We start from the raw sequence: 23041 nt of genomic DNA, 5'->3' as shown, positions 1-23041 counted from the left end.
CTCCTCCTCCTCCTCCTCCTCCTTCTTCTTCTTCTTCTTCTTCTTCTTCTTCTTCTTCTTCTTCTTCTTCTTCTTCTTCTTCTTCTTTCTCTCTCTCTCTCCCTCCCTTTCTGTCTGTCTCTTTTAAAACTTACTATTGCTTCATCATCTGCAATTACCTTTTCTGGCTTTCTAATGCCAGATAGTACACATAATTTGAAAACAGTCCTGAAAAAAATACACTCAGTTTAGTTAACTGTATTTCCTGAAAAAGTTCATTTGCCTTTTCAGTCAACATTAGGTCAGAGAAAAAGGCTCCCTCTGCGAACAGCTCAACCAAAACTTCCTTTCTTAGCATCTCATAATACTTTCAAACTTTACCACATACCTGATGTCAGGTGATTATATATGGCCTTGTTTTCTTTTCCCATTATTTCACATTCTTAAACCCTGTTTCTTCAACAAGATTGCAAGCACCATAACATCTAACACAGTGCCAGTTACTTAGTGGGTGGCATTCAGTTTAAGTTGCATTTGTTTATATGCTCTAGGTACTACTAAGGACCAGGATAGTACCTGGTTATAGTGACTTGATAAATTCTTCATAGATTTACAGATTTTTAAAACTTTTGATTTAGGCACATGCAAAATAGGTCTTATTTGACAGTTCTATCTGGATCAGAATTAGTCAAGATTCTGAGCCTTAATGGTATATAATATAGATGAGCCAAGAGGATGCTATAGCATCATATCTTTTTCTTTCTTCTCTCTTCCAGATATGCCATTCTAGCATAATTCCTCCCTCCTTTCTCTCTCCCTTTCAACTACTACTATTTTAGAAGCCCTGTTGGAAAAGTTCTAGACATGTATTGCTTAGTAAATATTTGCTGACTGATTGGTATGATACCATGATTTATAAGACAATACATCTTGTATATGTTGCATACCTGACAATATGTTACTGCCTTTTCTTCCCTTCCTTCATCAAGTACCCTATATAAATCTAGCACAGGCTTTAGAAGTGAAAAGGACATTATTTCCAACCTCCTTATTTTATAGGTAATGAAACTGAGGTCCATTGAAGTCAAGCAACTTATTCAAGGTCACATAAGTAATAACAATAGCTGGCATTTATATAGTATATTCATGTATAAAAATACTTTACATACATTACTTCATTGAGATATCAAATAGCAAAATAAGCAATAGAACCCAAAACCTCCAAATGGAAAGCCAGTACTCTTTCCCTACAGACATTTCTAATTTATTCTTTATATATCTTGTTTGTGCATAGCTGTTTGCATATTGTCTCCTCCATCAGAAGGGGAACTCCTTTAGAACAGGGCCCTTTTTTCCCCTTTCAGTCCCCAGTTTTAGCACAATGCCTGGTACACAGCGGGTGCTTAACAAATGCCAGTTGGTAAACGCACTGCCTCTACTTGCTTTTATCCCATTTCTTTCTGTTGTCCTATTTTTTTGCCTACCTTTTCCTGAGTCTCCATCACCACCATCTCCTTGATGCTTCCATTCTTTTCTGACTGTCCAATCTTCTGCTCCCATTTTTTCACAGACCTAACCAAGTACAGCATTCACTCAGTATTATTTTGAAATTTATGAATATTTACTCTTTCTTCAACTCTCACCTTCAAATTCAATTCTAGTTACTTGGCTCAGTTTCTGGATAAATAGTATAGAATTATAGTTTAATATTAAAAGCAACCCCATAGATGTCCAGAGGGCTTTTAAGTGGTCTGACCTAATGGCAGGAACTATATTTGATGACTATTTTCCAGTCCTAAGATTATAATAAAGTAGTCATATCTTAATGTAGCATTTGACTATAAAAAATAAGTTTTGTTAATGCCTTTTAAATTCAATCATGTCTGATTATACCTCCCTTTCCCCTCTCCTCTCAAACTGGAAGCCAACCCTTGGAACAGTCAGTCAATAAGTTTTTATTACCTTTATTATCTTTATTTAAAAAAACCTTTTTAAATAGACACTAAACGATAACTGTAGTCCAACTATCAATAATATGGAATTAGGGCTTAATCAATGATACATGTAAAACCCAGTTGAATTGTGCATCAGCTAAGGGAGGGGGGTTGGGGAGTTTGGGGGAGAGGGGAAAGAACATGAAACATGTAACTATGGGAAAATATTCAAAACAAAAATTAAAAAAAAACGTTTAATCTCTGTCAATTCTAAAGCAGATAAGTATTGATTCAAAGGCATAAGGTGGTAAGGCCTAGGCAAATGGGGTTAAATGACTTGCCCAGGGTCTCACAGCTAGGCAATAAGTATTCAAGTGCCTACTATGTGCCAGACACTGTGCTGAAAGTTAAAGATATAAAGAAAAGCAAAAACAAACAAAAACCAGTCCTTGTTCTCAAGAGCTGTATAGGGGAGACAGCATGCAAATAACTATGTATACATAAGGTATCTGTCTTTATGATATATTGGAGATAATTTCAGGGGGAAGACATTGGCATTAGAGGAGATTGAAAAAGGTGGGATTCTAGCTGGTAGATGACGGAAGCCAAGAAGCAGATCATTCCAGGCATGGGGGACAGCAAGTAAAACTTCATAAAGTAGAGAGATGGATGAGATGCTTTAAGGTCTAAGGAAATGCCTCGGATGATTGATTTACTATCATAGCTGGAATGAACTGGAGAGAGGAGGGGAGGCAAATCACCAAGGAGGTCAAGACCAACTTTCTTAACGAACATATCTGATAGTTTACGCAACATTATACACAACAGTATTCTTCTGCCTCTAACCCCCAAGGAAAGGAGAAATTCATTTTATCTTTTCTGAGCTCAGGATTGCCCAATTTATGTACGCAGTATTTGGCTCCATTTTGTTGCCTTTTTTCACTAGCTTATTGTAATACCTGGCATTTTTTAAAAGAACATCTGAATAGTGTGTTTTCTATCCATCCATAGTTGCACATGTAGTTGCTTTTGTTATAAAATAGAGAGGAGTTTGGCTTTCTTTAAAGGCCAAGATCTGAATACCAAGGCCACAATCCAAGTTTAGAAATCTCACTGTGCTAATTTGGTCTATAGTGTGCATGCCAGTTACTTGGAGAGAAGATCACTCAGTGTTCAGGATACCAGATTAGAACCCCCTCCCCTCCTCTCTTTTCCCAGTTCATTCCAGCTTCAATAGTGAGACAACCGTCCAAGGCATTTCCTCAGACCTTAAAGCACATCCTCCATTGGCAAGTTTAGTATCTTATCTACTCTCCTCTTCTGGGCAAAGTCCTGGGAGCTATCCCTGTGTTATTCCACCAGTAAGTCTTCAGCACACAGTTATTTACTGCTACAGCCTAACCACTGTCCATAACAGGCTATGGCTACTAACATTGATGGTAGTATGGTGTAAAATCTTTCTCTGTTCCCTTTCCTTTCAGGTTGGAAAACTGATCCAAGAAGCAGCTGGAAGAAGTAATTTGAAGAGAGTAACTCTGGAGCTTGGAGGGAAGAGTCCCAATATTATTTTTGCAGATGCTGATTGTAAGTCATCTGCAAGAATTTAATCATTTCCCAGGACACAGTTACACTTAGGCTCTCTCTCCTCTCCTCTCCTCCCCTCCTCTCCTCTTTCCTCTTCTCCTCTCTTCTTTCCTATTTTCTTCCCTCCTCTCCTCTTTTCTCCTTTCCTTTCCTCTCCTCCCCTCCCCTCCCCTCCCTTCTTCTCTTCTAATCTCCCTTCCCTTCTCTTCTCTTCTCTCCTTTCTTCTTTTCTCATCTTCTTTTCTCTCCTCTTCTCTCCTCTCCTTTTGTCTTCTCTCTTTTCCTCTCTTCCCTCCCTCAAGTTTTGCCTCAGACATTTACTAGCTATGTGACTCTAGGCAAGTTACTTACCCCTGTTTGCCTCAGTTTCTTCATCTGTAAAATGGGGTAGAGAAGGAAATGGCAAATTACTCCAGTATTTTTGCCAAGAAAACCCCAAAAAGGGTCACAAAGAGCTGAACATGACTGAAAAAATGACTTAAGTGTCATTGTATCATAAATTAAGTGGAGGGAAGTATAGTATAAGAAAAATAGAAAAGAAGGAAGGGTCCAGATTAAGGAGGGTTTTGAATGCCAAAGAGAAATTTTTATATTTGATTCTGGAGGTGATAGGGACCACTGGAGTTTATCAGGTAAGGGGGTGAAATGTGAACTAAGTGCAGAATGAAGGTTAGAACTAGATTGTTGAAAGTCTTAAAAGCTAAGGGAACCATTAGAGGTTTCTGAGCAAGAAGGTGAAAAGGATGAGAGCTAGGATGATAATTCCAGGGGCAAGGGTGCTAGATTAAGAGTCAGAGGACCTGGGTTCGATTCCTACCTTTGTTACTTCAAACCTTCATGACCTTGGACAAATCACTCAAAGTCTCTATACTTCAAGTTACTATATCTGCAAAACAAGGGGATTCAACTAGATGTCCCTGAGGTTCCCTGTCAGGGCAGACACTATCAGTACAAGAGTTGGGGAGACTGAGGAGGGACTAGAAAGGCTTTTTGCAGCAGGTGGGATTTGAACTGAGGCTTGAATGAAGTTAGGAGATCTAAATCTATGATCCTATAAGGGAGAGACTATAGAAGGTCAGTTAGTTAATCAGTTAACATATATTAAGCACCTACTAAGTGCCAGTCATGGTACTAAGTGCTGGGGATACAGAAAGAAACAAAAGACATAAACTCAAGGGGCTCACATTCTAATAAGGAGGAAAAGACCAGAGGCAGAGAGACCATTTAGGAAGCCAGGTAGGCAGTATGGAGGGTGATGCAATGTGATGAGAGGGAAAAGAACAGATGTAAGAACTGTCTTCACATAAAATACAGTTCTAGATGTGCTTGAGGCATTTAGGTATGGATGTAACCAAATCAGACATAACTGATTTGGTGCAATCATTGTTGTAAGAACCTTGAAAAATGATTAAGTAAATTCTCTTGCCTCTGAATTGTGTGACATTTAAACAATGCTAGATCACTGATGGAGAAGTGAGGTATGCAGCAGATAGAAATCTGGGCTTAGAACTGGGAAGATTCATCTTCATGGGCTCAAATCCTGCCTCAGACACTTATGAGCTGTGCAACCCTAGGCATGCCACTTGACCCTGTTTGTCTCAGTTCCTCATTTGAACCACTCTCGTATCTGCCAAGAAAACCCAAATGGGATCTTAAAGGGTTGGGCATGACTGAAGCCTCTTGAACAACAACAGATGATTGAGAATCCTACTTTGTTTCTTAAGCATCCCCTAGAAAGGAGATTTCCCATTACATCTTTGTGCTACCTCAGAGTTGGAAGAGACCACATATCCATGTATTCTAATCTGTGTCAGAATCCCCAACAAGGGGTTGCTTAGCTTCCTCTTGAAGTCCCAGAGGGATGAAGTGTTCCCTGACTTCCAAGGTGACCCTTTCTACTTTTAGATAGCTCTAATTGTTGGGGGAATTTTTTTCTTTATTTCAAAACCAAAATCTGCCTTTTTAAAAACTTCTACTAATTGTTCCTAGGACTTACTAATTCTGTGGGGCCAAGAAAAACAAACAGAATCCATTTTTTTTTAAGTTAGCTCCTCAGATACTTTTTTATCTTCAGTTTTACCAGTGGCTTAATGGATTTATATCTGATATAATTATGGATTCATAGATAAGTACTTAGAGGTGAGGTTTTGCTATAGCCAGCTCAAACTGGCTTGTGAGAATCAATTATTTTATTTTTGGTATAAGCATTTACACTCTAAGAATGGACAAATGCTACAAATTGGGGCTTGATCCGTGATTTTGGTTAATTTATAGATTTAAGAAAGCAATTGAGAAAATGTTAATAATCCAGATTAAATTTAAAAGTATTGTATATATATATATATATATGCATTTTCTTTTCCTAGAGAGATAGTAATTAAACACTTTCCAGCACACTGTTGGCTGGAAGGGACTTTAAAAGTCAACAAGAGAATGGCTAAGTGGCTTGGTGGATTGAGAGACAGGTCTAATGACAGGAAGTCCTGGGTTCAGATCTGACCTCAGATGCTTCCTAGATGTGTGACCCTGGTCAAATGACTTAATCCCTGCCTTATCCTTTACCGCTCTTCTGCCTTGGAGTCACTACATAGCATTAATTCTAATACGTAAGTTAAGAGTTTAAAAAAGAAAAGAAAAAAGTCAGCTGGTTCAACCACCTCATCTCCCAGATGATGAAACTGAAGTCTAGGAAGATTAATTGACTTGCCCAGGTTCACATGGCTAATATCTAAGGTCAGGATTTAAGCCCAAATCTTTCTGACTTTAATTCCAGTGTCTCATCCATTGTAATATACTACCTCTTCTATTCAGAGCCTGGCACATAGTAAGTGAGCACTTAGTACATCTTTCTTTACTTGAGTTGATCAGAAAATCTAGTTGTTGAATCTCCCAATTTGGCCCTTGATTAGTTAAAAGTTCATCTTCGGTTTTAATTATTCCATCTGCCAGAGGAATATGATATCCATTTAATTAATAGAAACTTTGATAACATAATTCCTTGAGCATTGCCTAAGACGTAGGCAATGAAAAAAGGACAAAGATATCATGATTATAAATAGCATTATATGATATGTTTATCAGAAAAGTGAAGGGTATATTCTCTTTCCTGTTCCTATTCAAAATACAAGGGCTACTCCTCCTCATACCTCTCAGGCACCAAACACCAATTCCATTGACATGTCACATCAGTTCCATTCCCCACCCATTTTATGTATAGTATTGCATTGGGTGCTTTGGGGATAAGTCACAGGTGCCCGCTTCACTAGTGGGGACCCTAGTGGGGAAGAGCAATACGGAGAAAAATGACTTTATCTTGCAGTGGACTACGCTGTGGAGCAGGCCCACCAGGGTGTGTTCTTCAATCAAGGTCAGTGCTGTACAGCGGGATCCCGCATTTTTGTGGAAGAGTCCATCTACGAGGAGTTTGTTCGAAGAAGTGTAGAGCGTGCCAAGAGGCGAATAGTTGGAAGTCCTTTTGACCCAACCACTGAACAAGGCCCTCAGGTAAGTAATAAAAAGTCTTTTATTTCCTTATTTTGACCCTTCACAGAACCTCTATCCATTCTAATGAGGTCCCCCTAGATGTTAGGTATATAAAGAACTTTGCTTTTTTTTCCATGCATATGACTGGATATTCAAGCTGGTGAGGAGTCTTTCTCTTCCAAATTAGCTTTTGCATAACCTTTCATTTCATGGCAATTTCCTCAAAATTATTTTTGATTCTGAAAAAAAAATAAGGGCACTAATTCCTTCAATTTGTCTTTTTCAACCATTTAGGCGAGGGTTAGAAATTTCTCAAGAGTTCTGAGGACTTGTTAGAAATTGAAGTGTTGCATCACTCTACAAGAGCAGCTGGTCCAGGGTCTAGAAAAGAGGAGTGAATTGCCAAGCACTCAAATCCTTGATCTGTAGAGGGGGTGAATCCTGACAGATTTATAATGGGTTGGGAGAATTCATTCAGTCTCATGTAGGAATGGAATGGTTCTCTAAGCATGTATTTCACGCCAGCTAAACATTGAGTGCTGAGGTTCTGTGCAGTCCTAGATGTATGGCAGATAGTCATGGTAGCTATGTACTGGTAAACACGTTGGCTAGCCCTACTCCAATGCAGAGAACAGTGATTGTGATTTATAGCAAGGGATAGTTATTGGGACTAGATCTGAGATTTCACTAATATGGAAGATTTCCTCTGTCACTGAAGGACACAGTACCTTCTCTGTAACATATAGAGAGTTGCCCAGTCACATAGGCAGTAGGTATCAGAGATGGAATTTGAACTGAGGTCTTCTGTTGAGCTCATCAACATTTCTCTCTGCTATTCTCCAACGTAAAAATGATCTGTACGTGGAGGGAGGAAATGTCTCTTTTAGGGAGTAGAGTCACATCCTTTGTGAGCTCTCTTGTGCTGCTCTGGTAGTTTTGCCAAATGGAAATCTGGTTTTATAGAAGAGCAAAAAATATCTAATGAGAATAAATGGAACAGTTCTCCCATGGAAACTTCTGATGAAGAGCAATGTCTCTTTAGGTCTGAGCAGATATAATTTACCCCTACCCCATCTTTATTGCCAAAGGGAAGTGGAGAGCCATTTATTTATCAGGGCAATTCAAGCAAAAACAGAGAAGAAAAAAGTGGAAAAAAATACCTCAAGTGAGAGAATTCTTTTATTGAATTGTTAAGATAAATGGTCTGTCATCTTATAAGAACCATCTTCAACTGACTCTGCTGATTAGTGACTAGCCTTTAAAAGTGTACATTTCATACTTTCCCTTCTAGGTACTGTAGTGACTTATAAAAAACATGCCTTTTCAAGTTGTATATTTGTTTTTCAATTTTAAAATTACAATTTAAAAGCATACCATCTCCAAAAGCCACTCTCATACACATGAAACAAGCACACCTTCGTAACTACCACAACAATAATAGCACATAGTGAAATAGCACTTTCTACTTTCCAAAGCATGTTATGGGGTTGTGGCCACTTTGACAATCAGTGTACTTTCCATACGATTAATTTGATTTTGATTTCTTATTCTTTCATGTAAATAATACAGGTTGGTTAGCTACCTTTTGGCCCAGCTATATGCCTTCTATTTAGGAACATTGCCTAGGATTATAAGGGCAATTTCTGGTGGCCATTCTTTTCTTCCTTTTTTTCCCATGTGAAGTGTTTATTTTATTTTAAATTTTTATTTTTTATTTTATTTTAATAACAATTTTCTACAAAAATTTTCCAAAATTATATGATTCCTACTGTCTCCCTTTCTTCTTCCCTCCCCCTTCCTGGAGTTGACAAGCAATTCAGTCTGGGTTATACCTGAATTATCAAGCAAAACATATTTCCATAAAATTCATATTTGTAAGTAAATAATCTTATAAAACCAAAACCCCAAACCATATACCCAGATAAACAAATGATAAATCATATGTTTTCATCTGCATTTCTACTCCAACAGTTTTTCCTCTGAAGGTAAAGAGCATTCTTTGTCATAAGTCCCTCTGAATTGTCCTGGATCATTGTATTGCTATTAGTAGCAAAGTCTATCACATTTGCTCATTCCACAGTATTGCATTTACTGTGTATAATGATCTTCTGGTTCTGCTTGTTTCACTCTGCATCATTTCATGGCGGTCTTTCCAGTTCTTTCTGAAATCATCCTGTTCCTCATAGCACAATAGTGTTCCATCACCATTATATACCATTTTTTGTTTAGCCATTTCCCAATTGAGGGACATCCCTTTAGTTTCCAAATCTTTGCGGTGGTCATTATTTTCAAGTCCATATCGTTCTTCAGTTCTTAGATATCAATGTAGGAACTTAAGAGGGAACTTTCCACAGGAAGCTTTTCGATCCTCTAGCTACCAATGCTTTCTTTCCCCACTTAAAAACAAAACAAAACAGACCCTTTGTATTTATTTTAGTTATATTTATATTACCTATATTACAGTTCTAACCCTCTTCCTCAAAAGGATCTTAGCTTCAGCCCCAAATAGAGCCAGATGCATCCCTGAAGACTCTAACTCTAAATAGGGAGGTTGGGGCTCCTCCCCTCCATCGTTATGCTTCAACTGGGAATTAAGGTTGAGCTACTAAATAAAATAGGTTTGACTTGTGAAGGGTCTCCTCAAAAGGGGTTAACAGGGTCCTTTATAGAGAACTTACTCAATGTACGTAGTAAATATTTATTTAGATTATTAGAGATATTAGAGTATTATTATTAGTATTAGTAATATTACTAATTTAGAGTATTAGAGAGTTGTTCATTCCTTCTGAAAAAGGAAGTGCTTAAAACAGAGGACTTGGAAGAGTTCATTAATACATAATTAAAATATAAATTACAACCTATCACATCTATCACATTCTACCTGGGAATAAAGACTTTGGGGAGACTAATGGAAGTGAGGAATAGATATTTCAAATTCACTTCAGGTTGGTATGGCCTGAGCAATAATTCTCACAACACACTCATACAGACACACCTACCCATATGTATATATTTTTACCTCAGTTTTCTCATCTGTAAAATGAGCTGGAGAAGGAAATGGCAAATTACTCCTGTATCTCTGCCAAGAAAACCCCAAAATGGGGTCATAAAGAGTCATACACAACTGGAAAATGACCAAACATACAAATATGTATATACATATATATTTATAAATATAAATTATATATATTTATACAAATCACATATATTCATAAATATAATTTTTTATATTTATAAATATAAATATATGGCATATTTATGAATACATGTTTATATATATATATATACACATGTTTGTATATATTTACTCAATAGAATATAAGCTATTCGAGGGTAGGCACTGCTTCATTTCTGACTTTGTAGCTCTAAAATCCAGCATACTATTTAGCACAGAGAAGGTCCTTAATACATATTTTTCAATTGATTGATTCATACCAGACTCATTTATCAGCTTCCATTTTCATAGCAGACGTTCTTTGCTTATGTTGACAAGGTGATTTCTTTCTCTAGATTGACAAGAAACAGTACAACAAGATCCTTGAGCTCATCCAGAGTGGCGTGGCAGAGGGGGCCAAGCTGGAATGTGGTGGCAAAGGGCTGGGCCACAAGGGCTTTTTCATCGAGCCCACCGTGTTTTCCAATGTTACCGATGACATGCGGATTGCCAAGGAAGAGGTACCAAATATTTTAGTTCAGAGAGTCAGATATTTCCCTCAGATTCCATTTTGGAGTTCCTTAGCAAAAATCTTAAGAAGTTGTATTTCCTGTATTTATTTATTTTTAATGGATTATGTATGTAATACAAATAGAAATGCTCTGCTGCTCCACATACGAATAGCTTCGAAACCAAAGAAAAAGAATTAGCAGGGAGATGGGTAGGTGATAGAATCCCGTGTAGCAAACTGAATAATTATAGTCTTTGTCATTCATAATAATCATCACATTGTAGTTAACTTTTAATAACTCATATTTGCATAAACATTTTAAGATTTACCACTTTCCCCCCAACAATCCTACCATGATTTATAGTACAAATGTCATTATACCCAATTTCATAATAATAGTCATGAATATAATGTTGCAACATTTTTTGTATCTATTATCTCATTTGTGCCTCAGTACAGTTATATTCCTCACATTACAGATAGAGAAACAGATTTATAAATAAATAAATATATAGATATAGATATAGAAATAGAAATAGATATAGAAATAGATATAGATATATGTCCATAGTCACGGAGATAGCAAATTATTGATGTGACAGACTCTTGGATCCAAATGCAGCCTTCTTTCTCCTGTGCCAGTCTGGCCTGACATTGCACTGAAGTCTTCATTTTCCAGCCTAGAGTCAGAGCAAAGCTGTGATGAGTGGTCTAAAAAATTAAAAGATCCTCCTTTGGTGTGAAGGAGAAACAAACAGTGCATCTCCTTCGACAGGAATGGATCAACCACCTCTTCATTTTGGTCCTCTGCTCTTACTTTAGAAAAGTGATAGAGATTTCTCAGCTTGGAAATCCTAGAATATGAGAACTGAAAAAGTCCTTAGTCCAACACGAGAATGTGTTTTCTCTGTGCATGAAGAACATAGGTATGACATACACATGTTTGCTGGTGCTCGCCAGCGCGTGAGAAAACCAAATTCTGGATGTTATACAAATTTTTGAATCAGTCTCTTTATCTGATTTTGTTTTGGAAAGTTTGCAATATTTTAGGGTATAGTACTGCTGAAATTAAGTTTTCATAAGGGAATCAATAAAAAGTATTGATTATATCCTTATATTATTATTAATGTGTTTTTTATATTTTTTTTATAATAGTTACCTTCCATTATAGAATCAATACTGTTCCAAGGCAGGAAAGTGGTAAGAGTTAGGCAGTGGGGGCTAAGTGACTTGCCCAGGGTCACACAGACAGGCAGTGTCTGAAGTCGGATTTGAATCCATGACCTCTTGTTTATTGATCTGACTCTTAATCCACTGAGCCACTTAGTTGCCCCTATACTCATATGTTATTGATTAAACATATACATACATATATACATATGTATATATAGAGAGAGACATAAAAAATATAAATAGACAAATCACAAAATCACTTTTATATGCAAAACATTTTATCTTCGTTACAGATTTTTGGGCCAGTTCAGGAAATTCTGAGGTTTAAGACTGTGGATGAAGTTATAGAGCGAGCCAACAATTCTGACCTTGGACTTGTTGCTGCTGTTTTTACAAATGATATTAACAAAGCACTCACAGTGTCGGCAGCGATGCAGGCTGGGACTGTTTGGTGAGTCTTTTCCCCTTTTTTTTATGGCTGTCATTGCTTCGGTGGGCAGATCTGGTACTAATTGAAGGCAGAAGGAACCTTGTCATGATGCTGCTGCTCAGATAGGATGGAAAGGAAGAAAGGCAATCCAGCCTCAAAAGGAAACCACTCCATTGTCTACTTCTTCTGTTCCTTTTAACATAGAGGTGCTTCCTCCACATCAAGAATCTGCTCCCTTGCTCAAAAATCCTCAACCGCTCCCTATTACGTCTAGGACAGAATAACATTCCCAGCTTGATATTTCCACCCCTTCACAATCTGGTTCCCAACCACATTTCCAGTTTTATTTCATATGACTACTTTTTCATATACTTTCTATTTCAGTCAAAATGGCTCTGTACATTGTCTCTGCAATTTCATCTCCTGCTTCTGTATTTGTTTAGATGGATCTCCTATTGTGGAAGTGCCTTTCCCTAACTTCCTTATATAAGCATGACTCAAGTGCACCTCCTATACAAAGTCTTCCCTAATCCCTCCAATTGTCAGTACTCTATTCCTCTTGAAATTGCTTTAGTCTATATACAGGTTGTACACCCTTAGTAGAACATGAGCTCCCTGAGGGCAGGGATTTCTAAACTTTTGTCTTTTTATCCCCAGTGCCCAAGTTCCTAACAGACATTTGGCAAAAATTTGATTAAAATAAATTGGATTAAATCAGGAAATTTAATTAAATTTAAATTATATATATTTTTTGTTTTTGCTTGTTAAAAATGCATTTTTTTAATAAGAGGAAATAGCTCAATGCCTTTTTTCCTGTGTAAGTAGATTTCATTGACAACTTACCACCTCTTTTCCATTCAGGATCAATTGTTACAATGCCTTAAATGCTCAGAGTCCTTTTGGGGGATTCAAGATGTCTGGAAATGGGCGAGAAATGTAAGTATTTTACTCTTCGTTTTCTTTTTTCTTTTTAAAATTCTTACCATCTATCTTAGAATCAATACAAAGTACTGATTCTAAGGCAGAAGCGTGATAAGGGCTAAGCAACTAGGGTTAAATGACTTGTCCTATGTCACACAGCTAGGAAGTATCTGAAACCATATTTGAACCCAGGACCTCTTGTCTCCAGGCATGGCTTTCTATCAACTGAGCCACCTAGTTGCTGCTATTCACTTTCGAAATGTTCAAAATAGGGCTTTTACTTCTATAGGTACCAAAAAAAGCCTCAGGCATTGTAATAATAATTTAATTATCATTCTCATGGTCATTTACACTGTCTACAATGAACATTTATTGAGTGGCATGAGGCATATAACACCCAAAAGGACTCACAAGCTGTCCCAGAGCAAATATCCCTTAATTCTGAAAACAGTTGAGAGCCATAACTGTGAGTCATAAGTGGAAGCCATCCATGCCCATTTGTTCTGTTAATAGAGAACAGAGCAGCATTACACCTCTCCTGGGCTGGTCTTTAGACTCCAAATAATTAATACATTGATTGAACATCCACTCTGTACGTAATGCTGTGTCAGGGGCTATGGAAGATTATTATTTTTTAAAGTAGAGTACCTGGAGCACTTCAATTGAAGCCAGATACATATCTATGAAGCCACCATTGAACAACAGTTGAGTATAATTAAGTGTTAAATTCTGTATACCAGGCATAGGGAACAGGAGAGCTCTTAAACTCAGATTTGGAACTGAAAGGGATCTTAGAAGTCATCTAGTCCAACGTTCTCATTTTACAGATAGGGAAACTGAGGACCAAAGAGGTTTAAGTGCTCAAGTCACACAGTAAATATCTGAAATGGGATTTGAAGCTAGGTCTTCCTAACTCCAAGTATGGCACTCTGTCAGCTTTACCACCTTGTAGAAATATAAATATATATGCATATATATATATATGTACATATTACAGAGATATAAATCACAGAGCAGGCATGATCTGTATTGTTAGAGATAGTTACTTACTATCAGTGTAAACACATTACACTGTTAAAATGTCCCAAAGTAACTGGGTCACCAAGAATTTAAGTGACTTGCCTAGTCACACAGTTAAGTATCTGAGATGAGAATCAAACTTGCCTTCTTCCTGACTCCAACACCAACACTCAATATATCCACTTCTATACAATTCCCAATGTGGCCCAAAGACTGATGAGGGTCCCCAATATGATTTCTGGTAAAACTAATGGCCCCAGGAATAATATTTCTAAACGCATAAAATAAAATATGTAGGATTAGAAATGAAACCAATTATATTGAATGCAGATATCAAAATTAAAAAAAATGTATTTAGAATGTTTCCATGGTGACATGATTCATGATTTTTCCCATCCCTCTTCCCTCCCCCCACCTGGAGCTAACAAGCAGTTCCACTGGGTTATACATGTATTATTGTTCACAACCTATTTCCATGTTATTCGTATCTGAAGTAGAGTGATCCTTTAATATCAAAACCCTAATCACATCCCTATTGAACCATATGTTTTTCTTCTGCATTTCTGCCCCCACTGTTCTTTCTCTGGATGTGGATAACATTCTTTCTCATAAGTTCCTCTGGATTGCCCTGGGTCATTACATTGAAAAGTCTATTACATTCTATTGTGTTATACAGATATCAAAATATTAAAGAAAACAAATTTATAGACTCCAGGTAGCCTTCTTATGAGGTCATAGGAGACAGGGGTTGTTATTGTAGCACATCTTACAGTTGAAACCAGTTGATTCAGTAACATAAATAAATAAACCAGTTGGCTCAACTTTTCGGTACCATGTCAACAAAACAACCAGTTAATTGACTGAAATTTTTGTTTTGACATCATGTAGAAACAATCTAAGACTATGTTTACACAAGCTAAATGGAAGGGAGGGTTGAGGTAATTATCCAGATAATTCAACTTAAAAAAAAAAATCAAAACCTTGTTCTTAAAGGGAAGTTAGTAAGAATTCTTAATTACCATAGTTTAGATTGTTGAATCTTTTGTTATATTTCACCACCACCATTCCCATCAAAGTGAGTCTGGTTCTGCCCAGAGTGGTAGGAAGAACACCCAAGAAATGATCCTATCTGGCCATCTCTCTTAGCTGAGCTCCAGAACTGAGCCTATAGGCTCATCTCCATGGTAAAACTACCATCCTGTTTCCTGCAACCCACTGGCTATACCACATCTCCGCCTATCTAAAATGTAATATAGTAGTGACCTATAGGATTTAGAGCCAGAAGGGGCCCTAGAGGTCAACCAAGTCAACATCCTTATTTGACAGAAGAGGAAACTGAGGTTCAGAGAAGTTAAATGGCTTGTCCAAGGTCAGACAGTTAAGTGAGTAGTAATGCTGGAATTCAAACCCAGTCCCTCTGATGCCAAATCCAGGGTGCTTTCCACTAATCCCAGTTTTCTTGCTTAAGAAATTATTTATTTTACTCTTTAGCAGAATTAGAGGGGGAGAAACAATGAATTCTCCCCAACCCCACATAAACCTAGTGAGAATTATCCTCTATAATTTTCTTTCTTTTCCTTTCTTTCTTTCTTTCTTTCTTTCTTTCTTTCTTTCTTTCTTTCTTTCTTTCTTTCTTTCTTTCTTTCTTTCTTTCTTTCTTTCTTTCTTTCTCCCTTATCTTATGTCTTGGAATCAATGCTGTGTATTGGCTCCAAGGCACAAGAGTGGTAAGGACTAGGCAATGGCGGTTAAGTGACTTGCCCAGGGTCACATAGCTAGGAAGTGTCTGAAGCCAGATTTGAACCTAGGACCTCCCATCTCTAGGCCTGGCTCTCAATCCACTGAGCTACCCAGCTGCCCTCTATAAATTTCTGACAATTCAGCCTCTGGCTTTTGAGGTCTAAATTAGACCTATTTTCCCATAGAGTTCTCAATCTGTTCTCCATTGCCTGATGCATAGATCTCAACCTGTCTTTACTTCTGTAAACAATCTCAGATGCAAACTGGAGAAGGAAACATCACAGAATTTTTGCCAAAGAGTAAGGGGAGAGAGAGCAGCTAGGAAGCATAGTAGAGGGAGATCTGATTTCAAATCTAGCCTCAGACACTTCCTAGATGTGTGACCCTGGGCAAGCCACTTAATCCCCATTGCCTAGACCTCATTGTTCTTCTGCCTTGGAACCAAAACACAGTTACTGATCAAAAGGCAGAAGCTAAGGGTTTAAACAAAACAAAATAAAACTGTCTGCTGAGGTATGGGAGAATTACAATGGGTGATATTAGAGGGAGCACCCACCCCAGTGAAGTCATGGATCCTTGAAATAGGAGAATAATTGAAGAGCATTTGAAGATCCAAATGATGAAACCACTCATTAACAAATTGGTCCATCTGATTTATAGAATGATAGAATCATAAGGGACCTCAGAGAAGCTCAGTTCTAATCCCTATATTTTAAGGATGATAAGATGGATACCCAGAAAAATTTAGTAACTTGAGGAAGATCACACAGTGACAGAACCACATTTCACTCAAGTCGCCTGATTCCCAACCCAGTGTTCTTTCTACTACACTAGCCAAGTTTTTTAATTTCAAGAAGATCAAATAAGATTACCTATTTAAAGCTTTAAGCTTTACAGAGCTTAAAGCATCATATAAATTCTAGCCATGTAGCTATAATAATAATGTTTATCATTATAAATATTATTAACATTTGGGTTGAGGATGTTTAACTTTTTTTGTCATAGCTCCCTCTAAACATCTGGCACTGCCTCAGAATAATGGTTTTAAATGCATAAAATAAAAAGGAAACCAATCATACTGAAATACAATTATTACCTTTTTTAATAATTATAATAATTATAATTTATCATGTAATTACATAATTATATAAACCTCAGTATTTTATATTTTTTTCTCATTTTGATCTTTACAATAACCCTGTGGATTATACAAGACATTAGTATTCCAATTTTATAGATGAGAAAAAGTGAGGGCCAAAGAGCTAAAACAACTGGACTATGGTCTTATAGTAAGTGACAAAGATGGAATTTGCACTCAGCTCTTCCCTGATTCCATGTGTATTGCTTACTAGCTTATTTTTTAAGAGTTCGCAGACCCTTTGTGAAGAAACCCTGATTCAGATCCACTGTGTGATCCGCCTTATAGGTAGATAGTTTGGGCCAGTGATTATTTTAATGTTAGAAGTTAGTCCTTCCCCCCTTCTCAAAGCAAGATTATCTAAACCATGCTAGAAATAATAGCCCTGGGACCTCTGATGAGCCATAGTGCTGCTCTCTGAGGTGAATGCTTTTATTTGATTTGGGTTTACTTCGATATAGTTCACATGTGATGACGATGCAATGGTCAACCATAAAACCAAATTTCCAGCAATACAAAGGACCTCATTAGCCTCCTTTATGCTTGATAGTGACTGGGTTAGGACACTGACAGGGAGAGGAGAGCTCAGTGCATGGATCTGCCCCAAGTGCGTGCAAAAATCAGGAAATAAGAAGGGAGTGACCTAGCTCTAAACAGGCACATGATGTCCATGATGGTGAGGCATATTCACAATGGCCCAAGGGCAGGAAAAAATCCAAGGGGAGCCAGAGCTGAGCTCGTAATAATCTGTCTTGAAGCCTGGACAGCACTAATGAGTGAATGGCTTAAATGAATAAGTCAGTTCTAAATTTTTACTGTTCACTTCTATGACAATAGAAAATAGACAGTGACTTGGATAAGGAGTGTCCTTTTGACCCAAGTTTCTCCCAGCTGCCTTCTCCAGAATAACTCATAGAATCCTAGAGTGTCAATCAATTGAAGAAGCATTTTTAAAGCACCTATTATGCCAGGGTCTAGAGACACAAATAAGAAAACCAACCCTACTTTCAAGGAGGCGGAAGAAACCTTAGAAATCATCGCATTGAATTCCCTCATCTTTTTTAACCCTTACTTTCTGTCTTAGTGTGAATTCTAAGGCAGAAGGGCAAGGGCTAGGCAAACAGAGTTAAGTGAGTTGCTCAGGGTCACACAGCTAGGAAGTATCTGAGGCCAGATCCAAACCTGGGTCCTTCCAATGCCTGGTGCTCTATCCATCATGCTATCCAGCTGCCATCAGTGCCTTCATTTTCCATTGTGGAAATAGAGGCTCACATAGTTACTAGTGATCTGATGCCCCAAAGAGATTCACTCAATTCATTGATCCTCAGTGTCCAAAGTTGCTCTTAGTAAAGAACGCAGATCATCAGACACTTGGGTTTGAATGGGTAAATGAGACCACTAGGGAGGGTACAGGTGGCCTGACTGCTCAATCAGGAAAGACTGATCCATTTTAGTTAGGATATTAATTAATGAGTGAATGAGTGAAAAAGCACTTAGTGAACATTTTTCATGTGCTACAACAACACCACAGATGGCAGTGTCATTTCCACTGGTAAAACCATATCTTATTTATGATGTTAAATCATTTAAAAGGGTCAAAGACTTTGGTACTGAGAATTTTCAGGGCTTCTGTAACTAAGACTGATGAAGAAACAGGGACTTCCTCATAGAGAAGGAGGAAAGGATGAACCTTTTAAAGAATAGAGAACAATAGATTTAGAGCATGAAGGGCTCAGAGTCCAAACCCCTCATTTTACAACTGAGGAAACACACAGTAGTGAAGTTTCTTGCTGAGAGCCATATAGCTAGTGAGTGTCTGAGGTGGTATTTGAACCCAAGTCTTCTCATTTCAAGTTCAAGGCCCTAAGCATTAGGCCACCCTTACCTAAGTTATCGAAGAAAGAGAGAAGGGGGTGGTGGTGGTGTGAGGAGAGCCAGGTGAAAGAAAAATAGAGGCAATGAAAAGAGAGATACAACAACCAGTCTTGGTGACACACTAAAATATTTCCATAGACTGGTTTTGAAATATAGCTGCAGGATACTCAGAAGAGTCCTCAGTTCTCAAGAATGAAGGTCAGGACAGCAAATATTCTCATTAAGAGCTTCTAAAAAGGGTGTGTTTTCCTCTCTGGAAAGTTTCTCATCTGTACTCCTTCCAGAAAAGGCCATCACATGGAGCTGATTATTTGGAAAATCTCACCTGATTCTCCCAACTATGAATGTCCCTCTCAATCTATCTTGTATTTAACTACCTTGGACATAATTTTTATCTATTAACTTTATAAATACCCTTCATTATATATGCATATATTTCCATATATACAGATATAAATTCAAAGAATGAAATAACCCCTACTCATAAAGGGCTTTCACGAGGCAGACAACTGTTTATACATATACATATACATGTATCTATTTATCTATTTATTTCTATATATTTCTCTATTCATCTATCTGCTTCTATCTATCTATCTATCAATCTATCTATCTATCTATCTATCTGTAGGGATTATTTCATTCTTTATATTTGTATGCCCGGCACCTGTCATAGGTCCTGGCACATAGTGGGAACTTAACAAATAAATACTTGTTGATTGATATTATAGATCTTTATGAACTGGACAGCAGAGAGACAGGAAATGAAACACAGGTGCTCCTGGGGAGGGGTTACAATGTTCCCCTCCTTATCTTCTTTTATTTGCTCTTCCTTGTCTCCCCAAGATCTCTGTGAGGCTGACTTCTACCGGTCCATAGACTGAAGATTTAAAACAAACAAACAAACAAACAAAAAACCTTACCTTCTGTTTCAGAATTGATACCAAGTATTGTTTCTAAGGCAAAGGAGCAATAAGGGCTAGGCAATTGGTGTTAAGAGACTTGTCCAGGGTCACAATGAGACCAAATTTGAACCCAGAACCTCTTTTCTCCAGGCCTGACTCTCTTTCCATAGAGCTACCTAGCTGCCCCAAACTGAAGGATTTTTAAAGACTTTTAGATGACTTGGGCCCCAAGTTTGTACTCTTCTAACTGCCTCCAGTTATTCATTCCTTTTTCATTTAAACCGGAAGCAACTAAAGTCCTGTTTGGATGCTTCATTGTGGTATGGGCCCTCAAAGCCTATGCCAGTGAAGCACAACTCTAGTTGGTCACAACAAGCTGGAAAGTCTTCAGCCTGTCAAAATCCAGCCAGACACTATCCAAGGACCCAACGAGCACAGGGCAAAAAGACTCCTCCTCCAATTAGACACCCGTTGATTGTTGGTTTGTTTGTTTGTTTATTTGTTTTCATTTTGTTTGACCCCAATGTCTAATGAAATGTGGCGGAGTCTTCATCTTCCTCAGTGGCAGGAGCGTGCATGCTGAAGTCATTGATCTCTCCAAGTACCAAAGGGATCAAAGAATTTATTAAGTGTTTACTATACATCAAGAAAAGGAATGAGAGTTGCTGCTATGGTGTCTGCCTTAGCTTGGGAACTTCATCCTTTATTATCGGAATCATTTTGTACAATACTTGACAGAAGATGGCAGATTTACCATGAAAGAGATCTTTCTCAGGGTATAGAGCAACAGAGTATCATAAGAGGGACAGTATTTTAGTATGAAAAGCACAGTATCCACAAAGGAGTAGTGATTCAAACTCTAAACCCTGGCTGGAATGACCCTCAGCTATCACATCATGGCCCTGGGTGTGCACCTAGGAGCCCCTTGTTATTTCAGTGAAGTGCTATGCTAGAAATAATTCTGAAAAGGGTTTTTTTTTTTAATTAAGAATAGAAATAGAACAAACTAAAAACCTGGGAAGATCAATGAAATCATAACTTCAGAGTTAGGGTAGAGGTTTTAACGTTACTTTATGCCATGGACCTATTCAGGAATCTAGTGAAACTTATAGACTTCTCAGAATAATACTTTTTCATTCATAATTGAAGGAAATGCTAAATTTCAGTTAGAGGCTAGTGAAAATAAAGATGGAATTTTGTGCCCTATCCAAGATCATCGATTCTCTGAAACCTACTCCCTGCAGAAGCATTAAGAAGCCCTTAGTTTCATAATTAATCAATAAAATAAAAATAAATTAAAAAAAGAAACCCTCAAGGAGTTCATGGACCAAGTTAAGAACCCCTGACCGAGAGGAAAGGGGTGATGATGACACCTCAAGAATTATCATCTAAAAATATCCAAGTTAATGCCGTATCGGTTCAAGGGGGCTTAGTAAGCCTCTTCCTCCAGGACCAGCAGACCTGCCAGAATGGCTGGACCTTCAGCATCTGACTTCTCCATTTTTCTCTTTTCTCTTCTCTTTCCTAGGGGAGAATGCGGTTTGCGAGAGTACTCGGAAGTCAAGACAGTGACAATAAAGATTCCCCAAAAGAACTCCTAAGAAGGGACAGGAGGAAAGGGGGCAGACCAGCCTGCGTCAAGCCCCCTCCATGTTCTCTGTGGGGCCCAGCACTCAGGAATACAAAGTGTTACACAGCCTTTATTTAAGAATTTAAATGATAATCTATATGCCAGGCAATTCATTGCATTTATAAAGCAAACCAACTGTGCCAGGTTGACTGGTACTCTGTGAGAAACCACTTTAGTATTACCAAATAATGAGGGGAATAGAACAAGGGTTAAGAACTAGGGCCATTGAACACATTCAGCTTCCCTTCCTAGAACCTGGGGCCAAGTTAGGGAGCTGTTTCATTTGATGTCCAAAGGGCTTTCTTCTTGAGGAATGGTGACCTTTTTTATTTCCTTCATTCTTTTTCTTCTCTTTTCTGCACCCCACCCTGCCCCCCACTACCTTCCCTTCCCCCAAGAAGAGCTCCTCAGCTGAGCTCATTTGGGGCAGATGTTTGGGCCGGGAACAATTTTCCAAGGTTTTGCAGCCAAATTACCGTTTCATGTTATCCATTTCTTCAAAGCGAAACATGAAATGGTTTTAGTTAGAGCCAGACCAGACTAGAAACGCCAAAAGCTGGTACACTGCAGATGTATTAAGAAGCCAGAAATCATGATATCCTTGACTTTCTCTGGTTTTCTTCCTAACCATCGGGCAAGAGGAGATAGAAGTCAGGGCGATGCCAATCGAGCAGGCAGTGGGGGTCGTTCAGAAACTTCTGAGCTTCTGGTAGTCTTATTTTGTTGTTGTTGAATTTGTTTGCTTTCCAAAATGCCTTCTATGTTTCCTTCTAGAAAGAAGAGAGAAGAGGGACAGTATTTTTCATAGGTGGCTAAGATTTTTTTTTTAAACCCTTACCTTCTGCCTTAGAATCTATACTGTGTATTGGTTCCAAGGCAGAAGAGTGGTAAAAGAGGGCTAGGTAGTGGGAGTTAAGGGACTTGCCCAGGGTCACACAGCTAGGAAGTATCTGAGACCAGATGTGAACCCAGGACCTCCCATTTCTAGGCCTGGCTCTCAATCCACCCAGCTGCCCCCCAATTTTTTCTAAATCTTTTTTTTCAAGCCAGTCCAAAAAAAATGATAATGAACAAGTTCAGGGGGTACAGGAAAAGATGATTTCAAACAGCAGAAATAATTCAGGTCTACTTTATAGCAATGCTATTATTTTTTTTTTAAACCCTTACCTTCCGTCTTAGAGTCAATACTGTGTATTGGTTCCAAGACAGAAGAGTGGCAAAGGTAGGCAATGGGGGTCAAGTGACTTGCCCAGGGTCACACAGCTGGGAAGTGTCTGAGGCCAGATTTGAATCTGGGACCTCCCATCTCTAGGTCTGGCTCTTAATCCACTGAGCTACCCAGCTGCCTCCTCAATGTTATTTTTTTTTAAATGAATGATCGACAAATCTGGAGTCTCTGGGCTCTTCAAGTTCCTGTGCCCATTCAATAAGCTGCCCTCACGTATAACAAGTATGGCTTTGGTCCCTGGAGGCCCGTCATGATTTGGATTCACTAGAGACCAACAAACCTGGCAAGTGTATGGCTGAGCCCTAAAGTTTCCCTTCTGAACAGTCCAGGTGCACT

General features: G+C 38.2%; 1 protein-coding gene across 2 annotated transcripts in view; it reads left to right on the top strand.

The window, feature by feature from the left end:
• ALDH1A2 (aldehyde dehydrogenase 1 family member A2) overlaps nucleotides 1-22259 on the top strand; it is a 111074-nt gene extending 88815 nt beyond the window's left edge. For both annotated transcript variants that reach the window (XM_044662378.1, XM_044662376.1), the window contains 6 exons: nucleotides 3395-3497; nucleotides 6817-7001; nucleotides 10491-10655; nucleotides 12112-12269; nucleotides 13110-13184; nucleotides 21376-22259. In XM_044662378.1, the coding sequence (XP_044518313.1) occupies nucleotides 3395-3497; nucleotides 6817-7001; nucleotides 10491-10655; nucleotides 12112-12269; nucleotides 13110-13184; nucleotides 21376-21448 (759 nt within the window). In that variant the 3' untranslated portion in view covers nucleotides 21449-22259. The remainder of the gene's footprint in view (nucleotides 1-3394; nucleotides 3498-6816; nucleotides 7002-10490; nucleotides 10656-12111; nucleotides 12270-13109; nucleotides 13185-21375) is intronic.
• Nucleotides 22260-23041: the final 782 nt, after the last annotated feature.

This window comes from Gracilinanus agilis, chromosome 2 (assembly GCF_016433145.1).
Source record: "Gracilinanus agilis isolate LMUSP501 chromosome 2, AgileGrace, whole genome shotgun sequence".
Taxonomy (NCBI): Eukaryota; Metazoa; Chordata; class Mammalia; order Didelphimorphia; family Didelphidae; genus Gracilinanus; species Gracilinanus agilis.
The sequence above is the reverse complement of the archived record's forward strand: the minus strand, read 5'-3'. Positions and strand labels throughout refer to the sequence as shown.